The sequence below is a fragment of the Pristiophorus japonicus genome, chromosome 16 (assembly GCF_044704955.1).
Source record: "Pristiophorus japonicus isolate sPriJap1 chromosome 16, sPriJap1.hap1, whole genome shotgun sequence".
Taxonomy (NCBI): domain Eukaryota; kingdom Metazoa; phylum Chordata; class Chondrichthyes; family Pristiophoridae; genus Pristiophorus; species Pristiophorus japonicus.
In genome coordinates, this window is record NC_091992.1 from 3,513,015 (window position 1) to 3,533,588 (window position 20,574).

Here is a 20,574-nt window from a genome sequence, read left to right on the forward strand (position 1 = left end):
TTTGCTAAGTTGAGGAGTGATTTGGCCATAGTGAACTGGAAACAGCTACTTGTGGGTAAATCGGTGTCGGAACAGTGGGAGGCATTCAAGGAGGAGATCCGGAAGGCTCAGGCCAAACATCTGCCCTTAAAGAAAAAAGGTGGGAATAACAATTCTAGAGCCCCTTGGATGCCTAGGAACTTACAGGGGAGGATAAAGAAAAAAAGGGAAGCTTATGTCCTATACCAACAGCTAAATACAGTAGAATCTCTGGAGGAATATAGAAAGTTCAGAAGTAAAATTAAAAAGGATATTAGGAATGCTAAGAGTGAGCATGAAAAATTCTTGGCCAGTAAAATCAAGGAAAACCCAAAGATGTTCTATAAATATATTAAGAGTAAGAGGGTAACTAAAGAAAGGGTAGGGCCTATTAGAGACCATGAGGGTAATCTTTGTGAGGAGGTGGAAGATGTTGGTATGGTTCTTAACGAATACTTTGCATCTGTTTTCACAAAGGAAAGGGGCAATGCAGATACTGCTATCGAGGAGGAGTGTGAAATTCTGGATGAAATAAACATAGTGAGAGAGGAAGTATTCAGGGGTTTAACGGCTTTGAAAGTAGATAAGTCCCCAGGCCCAGATGAAATGCATCCCAGGCTGTTGAGCGATGCAAAAGAGGAAATAGCAGAGGCCTTCACCATCATTTTCCAGTCCTCTTTGGATTCACGCAGAGGGTTGTGGGGGTCTGGAACTGATTATTGAGATTGTCTCCATAGATTTACACCTCAGGAGTTGGACAGATATAAGGCTGGCGATGGGCTCTAGCTCTGATGAATTACAATCTCCTCCAGTCCTACAACTCTCCGCGATCACTGCACTCCTCCAATTCTGGCCTCTTGAGCATCACTGATTTTAATCGCTCCACCATCGGTGGCCGTACCTTCAGCTGCCTGGCCCCAAGCTCTGGAACTCCCTCCCTAAACCTCTCCGCCTCTCTCTCGTCCTTAAAGATGCTCCTTAAAACCTACCTCTTTGACCCAGCTTTTGGTCACCTGTCCTAATATTTTCTTATGTGGCTCGGTGTCAAATTTAGTTTGATAATTGCTCCTGTGCAGGCACTATATAAATACAAGTTTTGTTGTTGAAATAGAAAGCGTTGTGTTTGGAGCCTGTAACAACAGACATCATCGCGTATAAAAATGACTAAGTGACGGTGTGTGTCAGTCGGGCAGACAGTACAAGTGAAAGCTAATTGGCATGGTATGTTTTCAAGGTAATGAGGTGCGCTTCGATTTATTCTATAATGAAGTAGTTGGACTGCTTGTGGTGCACTGGACATTGGCGAGAAATTCATTACAGCGCCGTCCGAGAACTGAAGTGACTTTTTTCCTCTGCTTTCTCTCCCAAAGGTGCTGATTGGGAGGTGACCAAAGCTTCCCCTGATTTTAATATTGGTGCACGGTCTCTGCAAGGGGCTGAGTGGTCCGTTCAAAGTTTCGCACACGTGGGAAATTTCACTTTGGAAAAGCTCTCTCAGCACTGTACTGGAGTGTCAGCCTAGATTTATGTGCTCAAGACCCTGCAAATCCCCTGGGAGGACAGACACACCAACATCAGTGTCCTCGACCAGGCCAACATCCCCAGTATTGAAGCACTGACCACACTGGATCAGCTTCGCTGGGCAGGCCACATAGTACGCATGCCAGATACGAGACTCCCTCAGCAAGTGCTTTATGCGGAGCTCCTTCATGGTAAATGAGCTAAAGGAGGACAGCGGAAACATTATAAGGACACCCTCAAAGCCTCCCTGGTAAAGTGCGACATCACCACTGACATCTGGGAGACCCTGGCCGCAGACCGCCCGAGGTGGAGAAAGTCCATCCGGGAGGGCATCGAGCTCTTCGAGTCTCAACGCTGAGAGCGTGAAGAGGCCAGGCGCAGGCAGCGGAAGGAGCACGCGGCAAACCAGCCCCACCAACCCCTTCCCTCGACAAATGTCTGTCCCACCTGTGACAGGGTCTGTGGCTCTCGTATCGGACTGTTCAGCCACCAGAGAACTCACTTTGGGAGTGGAAGCAAGTCTTCCTCGATTCCGAGGGACTGTCTATGATGATGATGGCGTGGGCCTTGAACCCACAACCTCCTGACTCAGAGGTGAGGGAGCTGGAGCTGGGAGGGGTTGTATGTGAGGAGGGGGTGCAGCTATCCCTCACTGCGTTGAGTTGTAATGCTGCAAAGATCTGTCAGCACCTCAGTGCAATACCTCTCCCTACATTACAACAGTGACTACCCTTCAAAAGTACTTCATTGGCTGCAATGCGCTTTGAGACGTCCCAAGGTCGTGAAAGGCGCTATAGAAATGCAAGTTTCTTTCTTTATCTTTTCCTTCAGCAAACCTGACCAATCCCTGCAGCCTCCCTCTCTCTCTTTATGTCAGGGATAAGGAACTTTCCAACACAATGGGCATGAGGTGTTTTCCAATTATCTCAACAAGGTAAAAGATTGCTTATCATTTAGCATCTGGGATGGGGGAAACAACTTATTTCTGGCACCGTTCATCTAGATGCCTTTTTATAACTTGTGAGAATATACTTTGGAGCATCAGCTGTGACTCAGTGGACAGCACTCTCGTCTCTGAGTCAGAAGGTCGTGGGTTTAAGTCCCATTCCAAGACTTGAGCACAAAATCTAGGCTGACACTCCAGTGCAGTACTGAGGGAGCGCCGCACTGTCGGAGGGGCAGTACTGAGGGAGTGTTGCACTGTCGGAGGGGCAGTGCTGAGGGAGCGCTGCACTGTCGGAGGGGCAGTGCTGAGGGAGCGCCGCACTGTCGGAGGGGCAGTACTGAGGGAGTGTTGCACTGTCGGAGGGGCAGTACTGAGGGAGTGTTGCACTGTCGGAGGGGTAGTGCTGAGGGAGTGCTGCACTGTTGGAAGTGCCATCTTTCGAATGAGATGTTAAACCAAGGTCCCGTCTGCTCTCTAAGTGGACGTAAAAAATCCCATGGCACTATTTTGAAGAAGAGCAGATGCGTTATCCCCAGTGTCCTGGCCAATATTTATCCCTCCATCAACATAACAAAGAGACAGACTATCTGATCATTATCACATTGCTGTTTGTGAGAGCTTGCTGTGCGCAAATTGGCTGCCACGTTTCCCACATTACAACAGTGACTACACTCCATAAGTACTTCATTGGCTGTAAAGTGCTTTGAGTCCCCTGGTGGTCGTGAAAGGCGCTATATAAATGCAAGTCTTTCTTTGTTTTAAAACCCCACTGGAGAAAGGTCACTAAAGCCGCAGAGAACATTGCCCACAGATTCCCCAGGGTCACATGGGAAACTAAGGGCAGAAGTTTGAGGCACTGAAGCTGTTTCTGCGGGTGGTCTGCTTAATGTTCTGGGGCTCCCAGCCCTCAGCCGCTGGCTCTCTGGGCCCCCACGGGGTCGGGAGTATACTGTGCACCAGCAGCAGCTGACTGACCCTTTGAAGGATTGTGCTTTGGAGACGGAACAAAGGGTGGCACAGCAAAGGTCAAGGGTCACCCAGGAGGTCAAGGGTCATTTTACTTTTAAGGGTTCTTCTGTTGCAAGTCGGCACTGAGTGTCTGGGGCAGCGAAAATAATCCACCTCCAGGCCCCCAGGCACTAAAGTGTCTGACCTCTCCAGCGGATTATTTGCAGGGCCACCCCCTGTTCCCTTCCCCAGCCGCTCGCTAGAGTTGTTAAACAAACCGAATGTAAGCAGCGTGCCGTGCAATACTGCCTCTGACCCACACATCAAACAGCCCCGGAAACGCAGCATCGCAGCGGGAGGGGATTACTGGCGGCTCGCTGCGGCTACTCTGAAACTCTTTTGAGTTTACCTGCGAAAACATAAAACATTAAACGGTGCCACAAAATCCGACTTTGGTGGGACTCGAACCCACAACCTTTGAATACCTTGATAAATTTCTCACTAGAAGTCCAATGCGCTATCCATTGCGCCACAGAGCCGCAACTGCAACTTATCCCCAGGCAGCTGGCCCCGGGGGCTGGACACAGGTCATCGCCTGGGGGGGTCATCGCCTGGGGGGGGGGTCATCAACTGGGGGGTTCATCAACTGGGGGGGGGTCATCGCCTGGGGGGGGGGGTCATCAACTGGGGGGGGTCATCGCCTGGGGAGGAGTCATCAACTGGGGGGGGTCATCAACTGGGGAGGTCATAGCCTGGGGGGGGTCCGCCTGAGGGGGGTCATAGAAACATAGAAACATAGAAAATAGGTGCAGGAGTAGGCCATTCGGCCCTTCTAGCCTGCACCGCCATTCAATGAGTTCATGGCTGAACATTCAACTTCAGTACCCCATTCCTGCTTTCTCGCCATACCCCTTGATCCCCCTAGTAGTAAGGACCTCATCTAACTCCTTTTTGAATATATTTAGTGAATTGGCCTCAACAACTTTCTGTGGTAGAGAATTCCACAGGTTCACCACTCTCTGGGTGAAGAAGTTCCTCCGCATCTCGGTCCTAAATGGCTTACCCCTTATCCTTAGACTGTGACCTCTGGTTCTGGACTTCCCCAACATTGGGAACATTCTTCCTGCATCTAACCTGTCTAACCCCGTCAGAATTTTAAATGTTTCTATGAGGTCCCCTCTCATTCTTCTGAACTCCAGTGAATACAAGCCCAGTTGATCCAGTCTTTCTTGATAGGTCAGTCCCGCCATCCCGGGAATCAGTCTGGTGAACCTTCGCTGCACTCCCTCAATAGCAAGAATGTCTTTCCTCAGGTTAGGAGACCAAAACTGTACACAATACTCCAGGTGTGGCCTCACCAATGCCCTGTACAACTGTAGCAACACCTCCCTGCCCCTGTACTCAAATCCCCTCGCTATGAAGGCCAACATGCCATTTGCTTTCTTAACCGCCTGCTGTACCTGCATGCCAACCTTCAATGACTGATGTACCATGACACCCAGGTCTCTTTGCACCTCCCCTTTTCCTAATCTGTCACCATTCAGATAATAGTCTGTCTCTCTGTTTTTACCACCAAAGTGGATAACCTCACATTTATCCACATTATACTTCATCTGCCATGCATTTGCCCACTCACCTAACCTATCCAAGTCGCTCTGCAGCCTCACAGCATCCTCCTTGCAGCTCACACTGCCACCCAACTTAGTGTCATCCGCAAATTTGGAGATACTACATTTAATCCCCTCATCTAAATCATTAATGTACAGTGTAAACAGCTGGGGCCCCAGCACAGAACCTTGCGGTACCCCACTAGTCACTGCCTGCCATTCTGAAAAGTACCCATTTACTCCTACTCTTTGCTTCCTGTCTGACAACCAGTTCTCAATCCATGTCAGTACACTACCCCCAATCCCATGTGCTCTAACTTTGCACATCAATCTCTTGTGTGGGACCTTGTCGAACGCCTTCTGAAAGTCCAAATATACCACATCAACTGGTTCTCCCTTATCCACTCTACTGGAAACATCCTCAAAAAATTCCAGAAGATTTGTCAAGCATGATTTCCCTTTCACAAATCCATGCTGACTTGGACCTATCATGTCACCTCTTTCCAAATGCACTGCTATGACATCCTTAATAATTGATTCCATCATTTTACCCACTACCGATGTCAGGCTGACCGGTCTATAATTCCCTGTTTTCTCTCTCCCTCCTTTTTTAAAAAGTGGGGTTACATTGGCTACCCTCCACTCCATAGGAACTGATCCAGAGTCAATGGAATGTTGGAAAATGACTGTCAACGCATCCACTATTTCCAAGGCCACCTCCTTAAGTACTCTGGGATGCAGTCCATCAGGCCCTGGGGATTTATCGGCCTTCAATCCCATCAATTTCCCCAACACAATTTCCCGGCTAATAAGGATTTCCCTCAGTTCCTCCTCCTTACTAGACCCCCCGACCCCTTTTATAACCGGAAGGTTGTTCGTGTCCTCCTTCGTGAATACCGAACCAAAGTACTTGTTCAATTGGTCCGCCATTTCTTTGTTCCCCGTTATGACTTCCCCTGATTCTGACTGCAGTGGACCTACGTTTGTCTTTACTAACCTTTTTCTCTTTACATATCTATAGAAACTTTTGCAATCCGTCTTAATGTTCCCTGCAAGCTTCTTCTCATACTCCATTTTCCCTGCCCTAATCAAACCCTTTGTCCTCCTCTGCTGAGTTCTAAATTTCTCCCAGTCCCCAGGTTCGCTGCTATTTCTGGCCAATTTGTATGCCACTTCCTTGGCTTTAATACTATCCCTGATTTCCCTTGATAGCCATGGTTGAGCCACCTTACCTTTTTTATTTTTATGTCAGACAGGAACTGGGGGGGTCATCAACTGGGGGGGTCATCAACTGGAGGGGTCATCGCCTGGGGAGGGGGATCATAGCCTGGGAGGGGGGTCATCGCCTGGGGGGGTCATCAACTGGGGGTGTCATCGCCTGGGGGGGTCATCGCCTGGGGGGGTCATCGCCTGGGGGGGTCATCAACTGGAGGGGTCATCGCCTGGAGGGGTCATCGCCTGGGGGGGGGATCATAGCCTGGGTGGGGGGTCATCGCCTGAGGGGGGTCATCAACTGGGGGGGTCATCGCCTGGGGGAGAGTCATAGCCTAGGGGGGGTCCGCCTGAGCGGGGTCATCGCCTGGGGGGGTCATCAACTGGGTGGGTCATCGCCTGGGGGGGGTCATCGCCTGGGGGGGGTCATCGCCTGGGGGGGTCATCAACTGGGGGGGTCATCAACTGGGGGGGGTCATCGCCTGGGGGGGTCATCAACTGGGGGGGGGTCATCGCCTGGGGGGGTCATCAACTGGGGGGGTCATCGCCTGGGGGGGGTCATCAACTGGGGGGGTCATCGCCTGGGGGGGTCATCAACTGGGTGGGGTCATCGCCTGGGGGGGTCATCGCCTGGGGGGGGTCATCAACTGGGGGGGGTCATCAACTGGGGGTGGTCATCAACTGGGGGGGTCATCGCCTGGGGGGTGTCATCAACTGGGGGGGTCATCACCTGGGTGGGTCATCGCCTGGGGGGGGGGGTCATAGCCTGGGGGGGGTCATCAACTGGGGATGTCATAGCCTGGGGGGGTCCGCCTGAGGGGGTCATCAACTGGGGGGGGTCATCAACTGGAGGGGTCATCGCCTGGGGAGGGGGATCATAGCCTGGGAGGGGGGTCATCGCCTGGGGGGGTCATCAACTGGGGGGGTCATCACCTGGGGGGGTCATCGCCTGGGGGAATCATCAACTGGAGGGGTCATCGCCTGGGGGGGGGGTCATCGCCTGGGAGGGGGGTCATCGCCTGGGAGGTCATCAACTGGGGGGGTCATCGCCTGGGGGAGAGTCATAGCCTAGGGGGGGTCCGCCTGAGGGGGGTCATCGCCTGGGGAGGGGTCATCAACTGGGGGGGTCATCAACTGGGGGGTCATCAACTGGGTGGGTCATCGCCTGGGGGGGTCATCAACTGGGTGGGTCATCAACTGGGTGGGTCATCAATTGGGGGGGTCATCGCCTGGGGGGGTCATCGCCTGGGGGGGGTCATCAACTGGGGGGGTCATCAACTGGGGGGGTCATCGCCTGGGGGGGTCATCGCCTGGGGGGGTCATCAACTGGGGGGGTCATCGCCTGGGGGGGTCATCAACTGGGGGGTTCATCGCCTGGGGGAGAGTCATAGCCTAGGGGGGGTCCGTCTGAGGGGGGTCATCGCCTGGGGGGGTCATCAACTGGGTGGGTCATCGCCTGGGGGGGTCATCGCCTGGGGGGGGTCATCAACTGAGGGGGTCATCGCCTGCGGGGGTCATCGCCTGGTGGGGTCATCAACTGGGGGGGGTCATCAACTGGGGGGGTCATCAACTGGGGGGGTCATCGCCTGGGGGGGGTCATCAACTTGGGGGGTCATTGCCTGGGGGGTTAGGGCGCAGCACAGGCACACTGCAATCTCTAGACAGGAACGCAGGGAGGTCAAGATTCCCTCTCGCCACCTGGAAAGAAAGAACTTGCATTTCTATAACGCCTTTCACCACCCCAGGACGTCCCAACGTGCTGCACAGCCAGCGACGTGTGCTCTGTGTAACGGCTGGGTGACGACAGCAACTTTCCCTCCCCCTAAAAGGACATTCGTGAACCAGTTGGGATTTTAACGCCACACATTATTTGCCCTTATATTGATTGATTTGATGCAATTTGTGCGGGTATATTTAATCAAGTTGCTGTGAAATTTGTAACTTTTCCAAACCCCTTATGTTGGACACTTTCGACACCAGAAATCTCTGACTGATGAAAATACGGCACTGAAGGAAAAGTTCAGCTCAACAAGCCGGCAGAACCAGTCACCGAGCCGGCTAAACCCGGAACCTTTGCGACTCGGATCTCCAAACGCTCCTGGTGCAAATGTCCAAGTCAGTGACCACATTTCAAACAGTGCCTCACGGGCTGTGCAGCGCTTTGGGATGTCCTGAGGTGGTGAACGGCACTATATAAATGCAAATCTTTCTTTCTTTGACTCTGAAATGGCCCAGTACGGCAGTCAGTTGTATCAAACCGCTCTCAGGGCTACGAGTGATCGGCAACAGATTTTTTAAAATTCATTCTCAGGATCTGGGCGTCACTGGCAAGACCGGCATTTATTGGCCCTTGCGAAGGTATTGGTGGGTCTTCTTGATCAACTCTGGCCTCTCCAATGATGTCCTCATCAGAACAAAGAATGTTTAGAAATGAGGACTGACTGATATCTGTGCACCCTGGTGCATTATCCCACGCTACCTGAAGATTATATCCCCGTGTGGAACGCCAGCACAATACTATAAAATATATACATATTCTATCTCGATTTAAAAACTTATACGTTCTCTCCTTAATCTATACAATATTTCTTATTTTCTATTATTCATTTTAGTTAAATATCAAAACTTAAAGATAATTTGGGAAGCAGAGTAGAGTTGATTGGACTTTCTCCACAGCTGGAAGACACAAACCTGAGACACTGCAGCGCCACCGGTGGTGGGAGAGTGAAATTACAGTGTGACGTGTTTACATAGGCAGTTTCAATTATATGTAGACTTGGGAATTTAGAATGCAAAAAGTTCACATCAAAACATGACAAAAGGATGCATTGTTTTGTAGACTGCTGTCCTCACCCGCCATCCTCGTACACACACCCTCCCACAACCGATCATTCACAGATACAGCAGCTTCTGTCGGGGACTTATCTGGATGCAGGTCTCTTCAATTATCAGCAAAAAAAAATCACACGATATTAAAACACTGGCAAATCTTAACCTGCGGATCGTATTTCAGAATGCACTTGACCACAACGTCATTTTATCTGTTTTATTTCAGCTACAGTGACATTAGCAGGGACAAAAATATAATGTTCGATAAAAGAGACGCAGGTTTCAGGGAAATCGATCAACACAACACTGGACATCAGATCAGCCGGAAAAGCTCAGAGGATTTGGGTAAAGTTCAGATACACGCGCTCTCTCTCTCTCTCTCTCTCTGTGCCTTCCTTCTCCGAACTGCTGCTCCTTTCACAGTTCAATGTTAGTCCGTCATGTGGAGAAGACGTTATATCGAGGCCCTGTCTGCTCTCTCAGGTGGATGCAAAAGATCCCAGGGCACTGTATTGAAGAAGAGCAGGGGAGTTCTCCCCAGTGTCCTGGGACCAATATTTATCCCTCAATCAACATCACTAAAACAGATGATCTGGTCATTATCACAGTGCTGTGTGAGGGAGCTTGATGTGCACAAATTGTCGACCATGTTTCCCACATTGCAGCAGTGACTACACTTCAAAAAGGTACTTCATTGGCTGTAAAGTGCTTTGGGACGTCGTCAGGCCATGAAAGGCGCTATATAAATGCAAGTCTCTCTACTGGAAAATTTCATTGAACTGCAGAAGACTCACTTCCATTATGATCCTGGAGCTGCGATAATATTTTGTTGCTGGACTGGAGTTTCAAATATCATTTCTTTGCTGATGTCACAACAGCTTGTTTACCTCTGGTTCAGCAATTTATTGTGAATTTTCTATCCATAGACTTAAAGAGGTCAGTGCTGAGAAATGATACAGCACGGGTTAGATACAGAGTAAAGCTCCCTCTACACTGTCCCATCAAACACTCCCAGGGCAGGTACAGCACGGGTTAGATACAGAGTAAAGCTCCCTCTACACTATCCCATCAAACACTCCCAGGGCAGGTACAGCATGGGTTAGATACAGAGTAAAGCTCCCTCTACACTGTCCCATCAAACACTCCCAGGGCAGGTACAGCACAGGGTTAGATACAGAGTAAAGCTCCCTCTACACTGTCCCATCAAACACTCCCAGAGCAGGTACAGCACGGGGTTAGATACAGAGTAAAGCTCCCTCTACACTGTCCCATCAAACACTCCCAGGGCAGGTACAGCACGGGTTAGATACAGAGTAAAGCTCCCTCTACACTGTCCCATCAAACACCCCCAGGGCAGGTACAGCATGGGGTTAGATACAGAGTAAAGTTCCCTCTACACTGTCCCATCAAACACCCCCAGGGCAGGTAGAGCATGGGGTTAGATACAGAGTAAAGCTCCCTCTACACTGTCCCATCAAACACTCCTAGGGCAGGTACAGGGGGTTAGATACAGAGTAAAGCTCCCTCTACACTGTCCCATCAAACACTCCCAGGGCAGGTACAGGGGGTTAGTGTCTAACCCAGTGTACCATCCGCTCTCCAGTGAGTCACCTCGAGGAGGGAGTGAAATGTATTTTTATCAGAATAAAATGGGATTAAAAGGGCTTAAAATCCAAATTCTAATTAGTGACGGCAATGTTGGAGCTGTGAGATACCTGGGGGTGAAACCGGAGTGAACCAGAGGCATTGAGGAGCCAGAGGTCAAAACTAACAACAACTTACATTTATATAGTGCCCACAACCTGGTAATGTATTCCAAGGCGGTTTACGGGAGTGTAATTGGACAACAAAATTGACACTGGGCCAAAGAACAGGTGACTAAATGAGGCTGGTTTTAAGGAGCACCATAAAGGAGATGAGAGAGGTGGAGAGGGAGTTCCAGAGCTTGGGGCCCAGGCAGCTGAAGGCACGGCCAATAATGGTGGAGCGATTATAATCAGGGATGGGCGAGAGGTCATAGTTGGAACGTAGAATTCTCGGGGGCGGGGGGGGGTAGAGGGAGGGTTGTGGGGCTGGAGGAGATTACAGAGATAGGGAGGGGCGAGGCCATGGAGGGATTTGAAAACAAGGATGAGAATTTTAAATTTAAGGGGTTGCTTAACTGGGTGCAATGGAGGTCAGCGAGCACAGGGGGCGATGGTGAGCGGGACTCGGTGCGAGTTTGGATAATGTCACCGAGGGGCAGTCTATAGATGAGAAATCAGAGGGGCCCAAGAATAGATCCTTGGGAGTCTCCAGAGGTAACGATGCGGGAGCGGGAAGAGAAGCCGTTGCAGGAGATTCTCTGGCTCCGAGTGGATAAGAATGGAACCAGGCGAGTGCAGTCCCACCCGGCTGGACGATGGTGGAGAGGCATTGGAGGAGGTCAACCGAGTCAAAGGTTGCAGACAGGACGAGGAGGGATAGTTTACCTTGGTCACAGTCACAAAGGCTGTCATTTGTGATGGTACCATGACAGGGGCGATTCAAACATGGAGTTCCGGGAAAGGTGGGCACGGATTTAGGAGGCGACAACACGTTCAAGGATTTTGGAGAGGAAAGGGAGGTGAGAGATGGGGCGGTAGTTAGCAAGGATGGAGGGGTCGAGGCTGTTTTTTTGAGGAGCGAGGTGTTTTGAAAGGGAACTGGATAGACCTGAGGAGAGGGAACCGTTTAAAGTAAATGCTAATGTTAAATCAAAGAACATTTCTTCCAATTGAGAGGGCTCAACTGGTGGAGCAGACAGACCGAGTGCAAAGACCAACTCTGGTGAATGAGGAGGAGGAAGGGGGAGGTGGTTGTGGCAGGTCGAAGGGTAGTAATTTAGGGTAACGGTGCAATGAATGGGAGTGGACAAGGACACACAGAGCAGCAGGTTAACTGAGCCATCAGTGAACAAGGTGCTGGGCGTGTGGTGAGTGAGATTTATCCAACAGGATTCCTTTCTGGGTATTGTAACTTATCACCAAGGGAGAGAGTTTGAGAGACTACATCTGGCCTCAGTCCCCTGGCTCAGGAAGGGGAACATTACCCAGGACCTGCTCCTGTTCGCCAGCCTGCGATCCCAGCTGGACATGACTCTGCTGGGGAGATCAGGACTGGGCTTGGAGATGACAGCAAATGTGGCCACCATCCCTGCAGCAGGAAGGAGGATGGGCCAGAGAGGCTGGGGAAGGGCTGGTGGGATCAGTCCTGTCACAGATTGTTTGAAGCTCCAATCACTCAGCTCCCCAGCCTCCGGGAGTAACTGACAGTCACAAGGTCCGTGACCAAAGCCCAGTGTAGGACGCGAGACTACCCATCACTGGCTAACCCAACCATTGAACAAGGACAAACAAGGATGAGGATAAAGAGCACCCATTGGCTGAGAGTCATTGGACCAACATCCCTGCCCCCACCACCCGGGTCTATTCTGTCCCAATCTTCCATCTCCCAACTGTGGCACAGAGTGATGGTGATTACAGAGAGTGACTGGCAGGTATTGTGTCAAAATACTGGAACAGAAATATGCAGATCCCTAATCAAAGAGCAATGACTAACTGAAGGTAGGTTCTGCGCTGGTCTCCGGACGATGGACAATTCGTAGTGCGCTGGCGTCAGCTTGGGCCTGATCCTCTCCTTCACCTCCTGCCTCATTCAGCAGCAGTGGGTCCTTCCGGGTCTTGCAGATTTCCCGTCTGACGCGTCCCTCCAAAGAAACTGCCCCAAGTCCGTGCCGCGCACATCAGGTCTGATTGGCCAGCGAGCCACCCTCGTGTTCGGTGGCCTCCTCCTCCCGCAAACCGCTGGGCTGGGGCTGGGGGCCAGGCTCCGTCCCCTGTGGTGACGCCATCCCGTCGCCCAGGCTCGGACACGGGTCGACCTCGGGATTCTCCAGGTCGCTGCTTTGGCCCTCCCCGAACTCTAGGATGGTGGGCAGGTTCCCGTGCTTGGGGCAACGCCTCCGCAGACTGACCAGGAAGGGCTGGGGCAGCGAATAGATGTCCACGTTGTTGCCCAGGTCGATCCAGGTGATGCTGGGGAACTTCTCCAGGTCCTTCAGGGTCTCGGTCAGCTCCCTCAGGATGCTCCTGGTCAGCTTGTTGCCGTTCAAGGACAGAGTGTTGAGGTGCGGCAGGGAACAGAGGGTGGGCAACAGCTGCAGGAAACCTTCGTCCGTCAGCTCAGTGAAGCACAGTTCCACGCTGCTGATCAGCTCCCCATTCTGCTGCAAGTACACGGCCACTCGCTCGATGTCCTTGGGCGTGAGCGCGATTCCCGATAAATCCAGGGTCTCATTCGTCGGGGCTCCAGAGAGGGCAGCTTTCAGGCTGGAAGAAAAATAATGATGGACAATCAGAAAATGAGAGAGGAGCAGTTCACAGGTTGAAGAGCAAATGGCCAGGTAGCTGGATTTAATGAGAAATAAGGAGAATATCGGGACTGCTACTGCAAAACGTCAGCACGGATGCACCCATTTAATCCCCACCCACAGCCCATGTACACTCTACCCTATCATGGACTCTACCCATCCTTCTAACGTAATACAACATCCCAAGATGCATCACAGGAGCGTAATCAGACATAAAAACTAACACCTTGCTAAAGAAGAAGACAAATTAATTAGAGTTTTTTGAGGATGTGACTAGTAGGATCGATAAAGCAATGTGTGAGGAGAACACCAAAAATCTGCAAAAGGACATAGACAGACTAAGTGAGTGGGCAAAAATTTGGCAGATGGAGTATAATGTTGGAAAGTGTGAGGTCATGCACTTTGGCAGAAAAAAAATCAAAGAGCAAGTTATTATTTAAATGCAGAAAGATTGCAAAGTGCCGCAGTACAGTGGGACCTGGGGGTACCTGTGCATGAAACACAAACGGTTAGTATGTAGGTATAGCAAGTGATCAGGAAAGCAAATGGAATGTTGGCCTTTATTGCAAAGGGGGATGGAGTATAAAAGCAGAGAAGTCCTGCTAAACTGTACAGGGTATTGGTGAGGCCACACCTGGAATACTGCGTGCAATTTTGGTCTCCGTATTTAAGGAAGGATATACTTGCATTGGAGGCTATTCAGAGAAGGTTCACTAGGTTGATTCCGGTGATGAGGGGGTTGACTTATGAGGAAAGGTTGAGTAAGTTGGGCCTCTACTCATTGGAGTTCAGAAGAATGAGAGGTAATCTTATCGAAACGTATCATTATGAGGGGGCTTGACAAGGTGGATGCAGAGAAGATGTTTCCACTGATGGGGGAGACTAGAACTAGGGGGCATAATCTTAAAAGGGGCTGCCCATTTAAAACTGAGATGAGGAGGAATTTCTTCTCTCAGAGGGTTGTAAATCTGTGGAATTCGCTGCCTCAGAGAGCTGTGGAAGCCGGGACATTGAATAAATTTAAGACAGAAATAGACAGTTTCTTAAACGATAAGGGGATAAGGGGTTATGGGGAGCGGGCGGGGAAGTGGAGCTGAGTCTATGATCAGATCAGCCATGATCTTATTGAATGGCGGAGCAGGCTCAAGGGGCCAGGTAGCCTACTCCTGCTCCTATTTCTTATGTTCTTATAAAGGGGAACCAGTAGATGAAGTATATTTGGATTTCGAAAAGGCGTTCGATAAGATGTCACATAAAAGCTTGTTATGCAAGATAAGGGTTCACAAGGTTGGGGGTGATATACTAGCATGGATAGAGGATTCATTTACGGACTGAAAACAGAGTCGGTATAATCGGGTCTTTTTCAGGTTGGCAGGCTGTAACTAGTGGGGTGCTGCAAGGATCAGTGCTGGGGCCTCAGCTATTTACAATCTATATTAATGACTTAGCTATGGGGACCGAGTGTAATGTAAGTTTGCTGACGATACAAAGCTAGGTGGGACAGTAAGCTGTGAGGAGAACACAAAGCGTCAGCAAGGGGATATAGAGAGACTGAGTGAGTGGGCAGTGAGGTGGCAGATGGAGTATAATGTGGGGAAATGTGAGGTTCGTCACTTTGGTAGAAAGAATAGAAAAACAATATTTTTTAAATGGTGAGAAACTTAAATGTTGGTGTTGAGAGAGATCTGGGTGTCCCTTGTACAGGAAACACAGAGAGTTAGCATGCAGATACAGCAAGCAATAAGGAAGGCAAATGGCATGTTGGCCTTTATTGCAAGAGAGTTGGAGTACAGGAGTAAGGAAGTCTTGCTACAGCTGTACAGGGCCTTGGTGAGACCACACCTGGAGTACTGTGCACAGTCTCGGTCTCTGTATCTAAGGAAGGATATAGTTGCCTTGGAGGCATACAACGAAGGTTCACTAGATTGATTCCTGGGATGAGAGGGCTGTCTTATGATGAGAGATTGAGTAGAATGGGCCGATACTCTCTGGAGTTTAGAAGAATGAGAGGTGATCTCATTGAAACATATCAGATTCTGAGGGGGGTTGACAGGGTAGATGCTGAGAGGTTGTTTCCCCGGGCTGGAGAGTCTAGAACCAGGGGGCACAGTCTCAGGATAAGGGGTCGGCCATTTAAGACCGATATGAGGAGGAATTTCTTCACTCAGAGGGTTGTGAATCTTTGGAATTCTCTGCCCCAGAGGGCTGTGAATGCTCAGTCTCTGAATATATTCAAGGCTGAGATCGATAGAGTTTTGGATTCTAGGGGAATCAAGGGATACGGAGATCGGGCGGGAAAATGGAGTTGAGGTGAAAGATCAGCCATGATCTTATTGAATGGCGGAGCAGGCTCGAGGGGCCGTATGGCCGACTGCTGCTCCTACCCCCTCAACACTACACGATTGCACCGTTTGACATTCACACATGGACACTTCCAAGGGGAGGGGTCACTGGATAGTGACCTTGGCCGATTATTTTCTTCTTGTTAACCCGGGGCATTGAGACCATCTGGGTCCGTGTGGGCAGTAACCCCGGGACGGGCCCTTCAAGGACAGCCTGCCCATTCCATAATACAAGCCAGGACTCGGACCCAGGGAACAGAAGAAGGCTTCGATCAGACTGAAATGGGAGTCGGAAGAGAAACAAGCCAGGAACGCTTGTTATCTGTGCAATATTGGTCAGGAAACAATCAAAGACACAAAGGATTGTTGGAAGGGACATTAAGCGAGGGCTGACTGGCTCCCCCTCCGCGGATGGGGACGTGTCCCGTTCTATTCCGCCACTTTGCTGAGATATTGATTGATCAGACACGGTGGGGGAGGGGTGTGATTGATCCTATAATGTCCCGTGGACGATGATTGGTTCAGACAGTCAGACTGTTCCAGGGCCGCTCAATGGATTCACATTTTTATCGTTTCAAAGTGTGCAGTGCGTATCTTTGTCACTTTGCTACTCTGTTCCATCCTCTAATTGAGAAGCAGTTCTTTAATCCAATGTATTTTAGCTGGAATTGATTGAATGTCCGAGTGATTGACAGTAGGGAGGAAAGCTGCGGACTGCAGGAAGATATCGATGGACTGGTCAGGTGGGCAGAACAGGGGCAAATGAAGTTCAATCCGGAGAAGTGTGAGGTAATGCATTTGGGGAGGTCTAACAAGGCAAGGGAATACACATTAAATGGTAGGACACTGAGAAGTGTAGAGGAACAGAGGGATCTGGGAGTGCAGGTCCACAGATCCCTGAAGGTAGCAGGCCCGGTAGATAAGGTGGTTGAAAAGGCATGCGGGATACATGTCTTAATTAGCAGGGGCATAAAATACAAGAGCAAGGAGATTATGCTTGAACTGTACAAAACACTGGTTAGGCCACAGCTGGAGTACTGCGTACAGTTCTGGTCACCACATTACAGGAAAGATGTGACTGCACTAGAGAGGGTACAGAGGAGAGTTACGAGGACGTTGCCTGGATTGGAGAATTTTGGCTATGAGGAAAGATTGGATAGGCCGGGGTTGTTTTCCTTGGAACAGAGGAGACTGAGGGTAGACCTTATTGAGGTGTATAAAATTATGAGGAGCCGGATAGAGTGGATAGGAAGGACCTATTTCCCTTAGCAGAGGGATCAACAACCAGGGAGCACAGATTTAACATCGTTGGTGGAAGGTTTAGAGGAGAGTTGAGAACTTTTTTTCACCCAGAGGGTGGTGGGGGTCTGGAACTCACGGCCTGAAAGGGTGGTAGAGGCAGAAACCCTCACCACATTTAAAAAGTACTTGGAGTTGCACTTGAAGTGCCGTAACCCACAGGGCTACGGACCGAGAGCTGGAGAGTGGGATCTCTTTGTTAGACAGCGCAGACACGATGGGCCGAATGGTGCTGCAAATTTCTATGATTCTGTGATAACACAGGAGTTAGACACAGCCTGACTCATACGTCCAAACTCCGAGACAGCATTCGAAGAACCGACTGTGAGTGGGAATGAACCCAGGGCGGACGGAGATTGGGCATGTATCGCAGCAAGTCAACATTTGCTCCGTAACTGAAGCTATTTTGAGCTGGAGTTGGTGATCCCAGAGCTGACAGCTGCAGAGGAAACAAGAGCCATTCTGGGGGTGGTGGGGTCAGTGATCGGCCAGTCCAGGGTCACAACAAACAGCGAGTCACCCCAATGGAGCACTGCCCACACCACTGCACATGTGTCCCATCGGGCAACGCATCGCTTATCTTCTCCCACACAACCACCCACGACCAGTTTTTTATCCCAGTGTCTCACACGGTGAAGACCAAGAATGTTTTTAACATCACAGCACACAGAATGCAAGTCACCAAATGGCAACAGGTCTTTTCGACCATAAACACCTCTCCCCCCACAAGCCCATGTACACTCTCCCCCCATCACTGACTCTACCCACCCATTTAAGGCTGTGCTTATTTGTACTGCAAAAATGGCCACCCTGCTCCACCCTTTGTCTATGATTGGTCCCCTTGGAGGATAAGCCACACCCTGAAGTTTCACTGGAGTGTGTAACAGGAACCGCCCATCCCAAGGTCTCACTGACTTTACAAATTGTAACTTGATCCACTTTGACTTCCTGAAGCGACAGAGGACAGAGCTCCCCAGAAGACAGCAAAGACCCCAGCTAAAGTTCCGTACCCCAGTCCAAGTACATCCCTCCCCCAGCCGAAGTGCCTTACCCCAGCGCAAGTGCATCTTCCCCCCGCACCCCCCCACCCCATCATAGATGGGGCATATTGTGTGCGGATTGTTAACGGGTTTATTGGGTATGAATGAATACTGACAGTGTTATGACTTCTGGATATTATCCACTCCAACGATGTCCCTTGTAGGGGGTTGGAAGAACGTGATCCGACTTCCCCGTACCCATGTCTCCCCCGCCCCCCCACCCTTGTCTCTCCCCTGCCCCCACCCTCCCCCGTGTCTCTCTCTCTCTCTCTCTCTCTCTCTCCCCCCAGCCTCTCACTCTCCCCGTGTCTCGCTCTCTCTCTCTCTCTCCCCCCCCCCCCAGCCTCTCACTCTTCCCGCAGTCTCTCTCGCGCTCTCAGTCCCACACCGGCTGGGTGGGGGAGAGGGCGGAGAGACAGAGTGGGGGCCTGAGGTCCTGCTTCTCAGCACCACGTGCATGGAATGATTCGGGCCGGGGGTGTGGGGGTGTGGCGGAGCTTGACAGGGGTGGGGCTCGTCACATGTTTGTCAAAAAAAGTGCAGTACAAATAGTTACAGTGCCAATTTAATCCCCTCCCACAGCCCATGTACACTCTCCCCTATCATGGACCCTGGCCGTCCGTTTAATCTCCTGAAGTAAAGTCCTGAATCAACAAAGTTCCTAAATATTCTTCCTTACACCTCCAACGATCAGCCCGGCCTGGTTGTGCACTTGACACCTTCCCTGGACACACACAAAGACCGGGGGAAGGGCTGGGGTCTGGCCAGTACCAGTGGAAGCGTAGCCCAGGGTGAGGAGAGAAGGTTGGGCAAAGAGGGAGCAGAAGATGATTGGAACCTCCAGTACCTCACCACCAACTTCAAAACCGGAGTGAACGCAAGTGGTGAAATAAAGTAACTTCAGTCCCGCACAAACCAGAACTCTGCACAGACGGAATGCAATGTCCCCTCGATGACCCAGCTCACTTTCTGTCACCAATCCCGGTTCCCTGCACAGCGAGGGTGTTCAGATCTGTCCGTCAGTTAACAGGCTGAAGCTGCTGCCGTTTGTGAGTGCACTGTACAGCAATCAGCCCAAACACCCAAATATTGCCGTCCGATTCCACAACAGTCAGATAATAACAGGCCTGTTGGCCATTCTTATATTAGGGAGTCCCTTTCAGTGTCAGCTGTGGCTCAGTGAGCAGCACTCTCGTCTCCGAGTCTCAAGGTCGTGGGTTCAAGTCCCACTCCACAGCTTGAGCCCATAACCCCAGTCTGGCACTCCCAGTGCAATACTGAGGGAGCCCCGCACTGTCGCAGGCGCAGTACTGAGGGAGCCCCGCACTGTCGCAGGCGCAGTACTGAGGGAGCCCCGCACTGTCGCAAGCGCAGTACTGAGGGAGCCCCGCACTGTCGGAGGGGCAGTACTGAGGTAGCCCCGCACTGTCGGAGGGGCGGTACTGAGGGAGCGCCGCACTGTCGGAGGGGCAGTACTGAGGGAGCCCCGCACTGTCGGAGGGGCGGTACTGAGGGAGCGCCGCACTGTCGGAGGGGCGGTACTGAGGGAGCCCCGCACTGTCGGAGGGGCAGTACTGAGGGAGCCCCGCACTGTCGGAGGGGCAATACTGAGGGAGCACCGCACTGTCGGAGGCAATATTGAGGGAACGCCGCACTGAGGGAGCGCTGCACTGTCAGAGGGGCAGTACTGAGGGAGTGCTGCACTGTCGGAGGGGCAGTACTGAGGGAGTGCTGCACTGTCGGAGGGGCAGTACTGAGGGAGTGCTGCACTGTCGGGGGTGCAGTACTGAGGGAGCACCGCACTGTCGGAGGGACAGTACTGACGGAGTGCCGCACTGTCAGAGGGGCAGTACTGAGGGAGTGCCGCACTGTCGGAGGGGCAGTACTGAGGGAGCGCCGCACTGTCGGAGGGACAGTACTGAGGGAAGAACAGCGGAGTTATCCCCAGTGTCCTGCTAATAGTTAACCCTCAACCAAGATAACAAAAACAGATTCTCAGGTCATTATCATATTGCTGTGTGTGGGAGCTTGCTGTGCGCACATTGGCTGCTGTGTTTCCTGCATTACATCAGTGACTACACTCCAAAAGTACTTCATTGGCTGTAAAGCACTTTGGGACGTCCGGTGGTCAGGAAATGCGCTATATAAAGGCACGTCTTTCTTCCATATTATGGCGTTAAGTTGCAGTGTTGGCAGATTGGTACGCTGGTAACGTTCCCCCAACTTTCACCCCCTCCTCTCCTGAAGCTGCTCGACATTGCCGGGGAACAGCGGGGAGACCGGGGGAGAGGGAGTCGGGGGGGGGGGGTGTGTGGGGAGACAGGGGGCAGAGGGGGAGACGGGGGAGAGGAGGAGGGGGAGGGGGGGAAGAGGGGGACGAGAGGGGGAGGCGAGGGCGAGGGGGAGGGGGAAAGGGGGTTTC

The 20,574-nt window shown here is 51.4% G+C and overlaps 1 protein-coding gene and 1 non-coding gene across 2 annotated transcripts in view; both read right to left on the reverse strand.

The window, feature by feature from the left end:
- Nucleotides 1-3,880: 3,880 nt before the first annotated feature.
- trnar-ucu (transfer RNA arginine (anticodon UCU)) lies at nucleotides 3,881-3,972 on the reverse strand. The gene is given in 2 exon segments: nucleotides 3,881-3,916; nucleotides 3,936-3,972. It is a non-coding gene; the product is annotated as a tRNA-Arg (tRNA).
- Nucleotides 3,973-9,300: 5,328 nt separating this feature from the next.
- The window catches only part of lrrc75a (leucine rich repeat containing 75A), a 58,969-nt gene continuing 47,695 nt past the window's right edge, over nucleotides 9,301-20,574 (reverse strand). Inside the window, exon 4 of the mRNA XM_070856891.1 lies at nucleotides 9,301-13,430. Coding sequence (XP_070712992.1) covers nucleotides 12,845-13,430 — 586 coding nt within the window. The 3' untranslated portion in view covers nucleotides 9,301-12,844. The remainder of the gene's footprint in view (nucleotides 13,431-20,574) is intronic.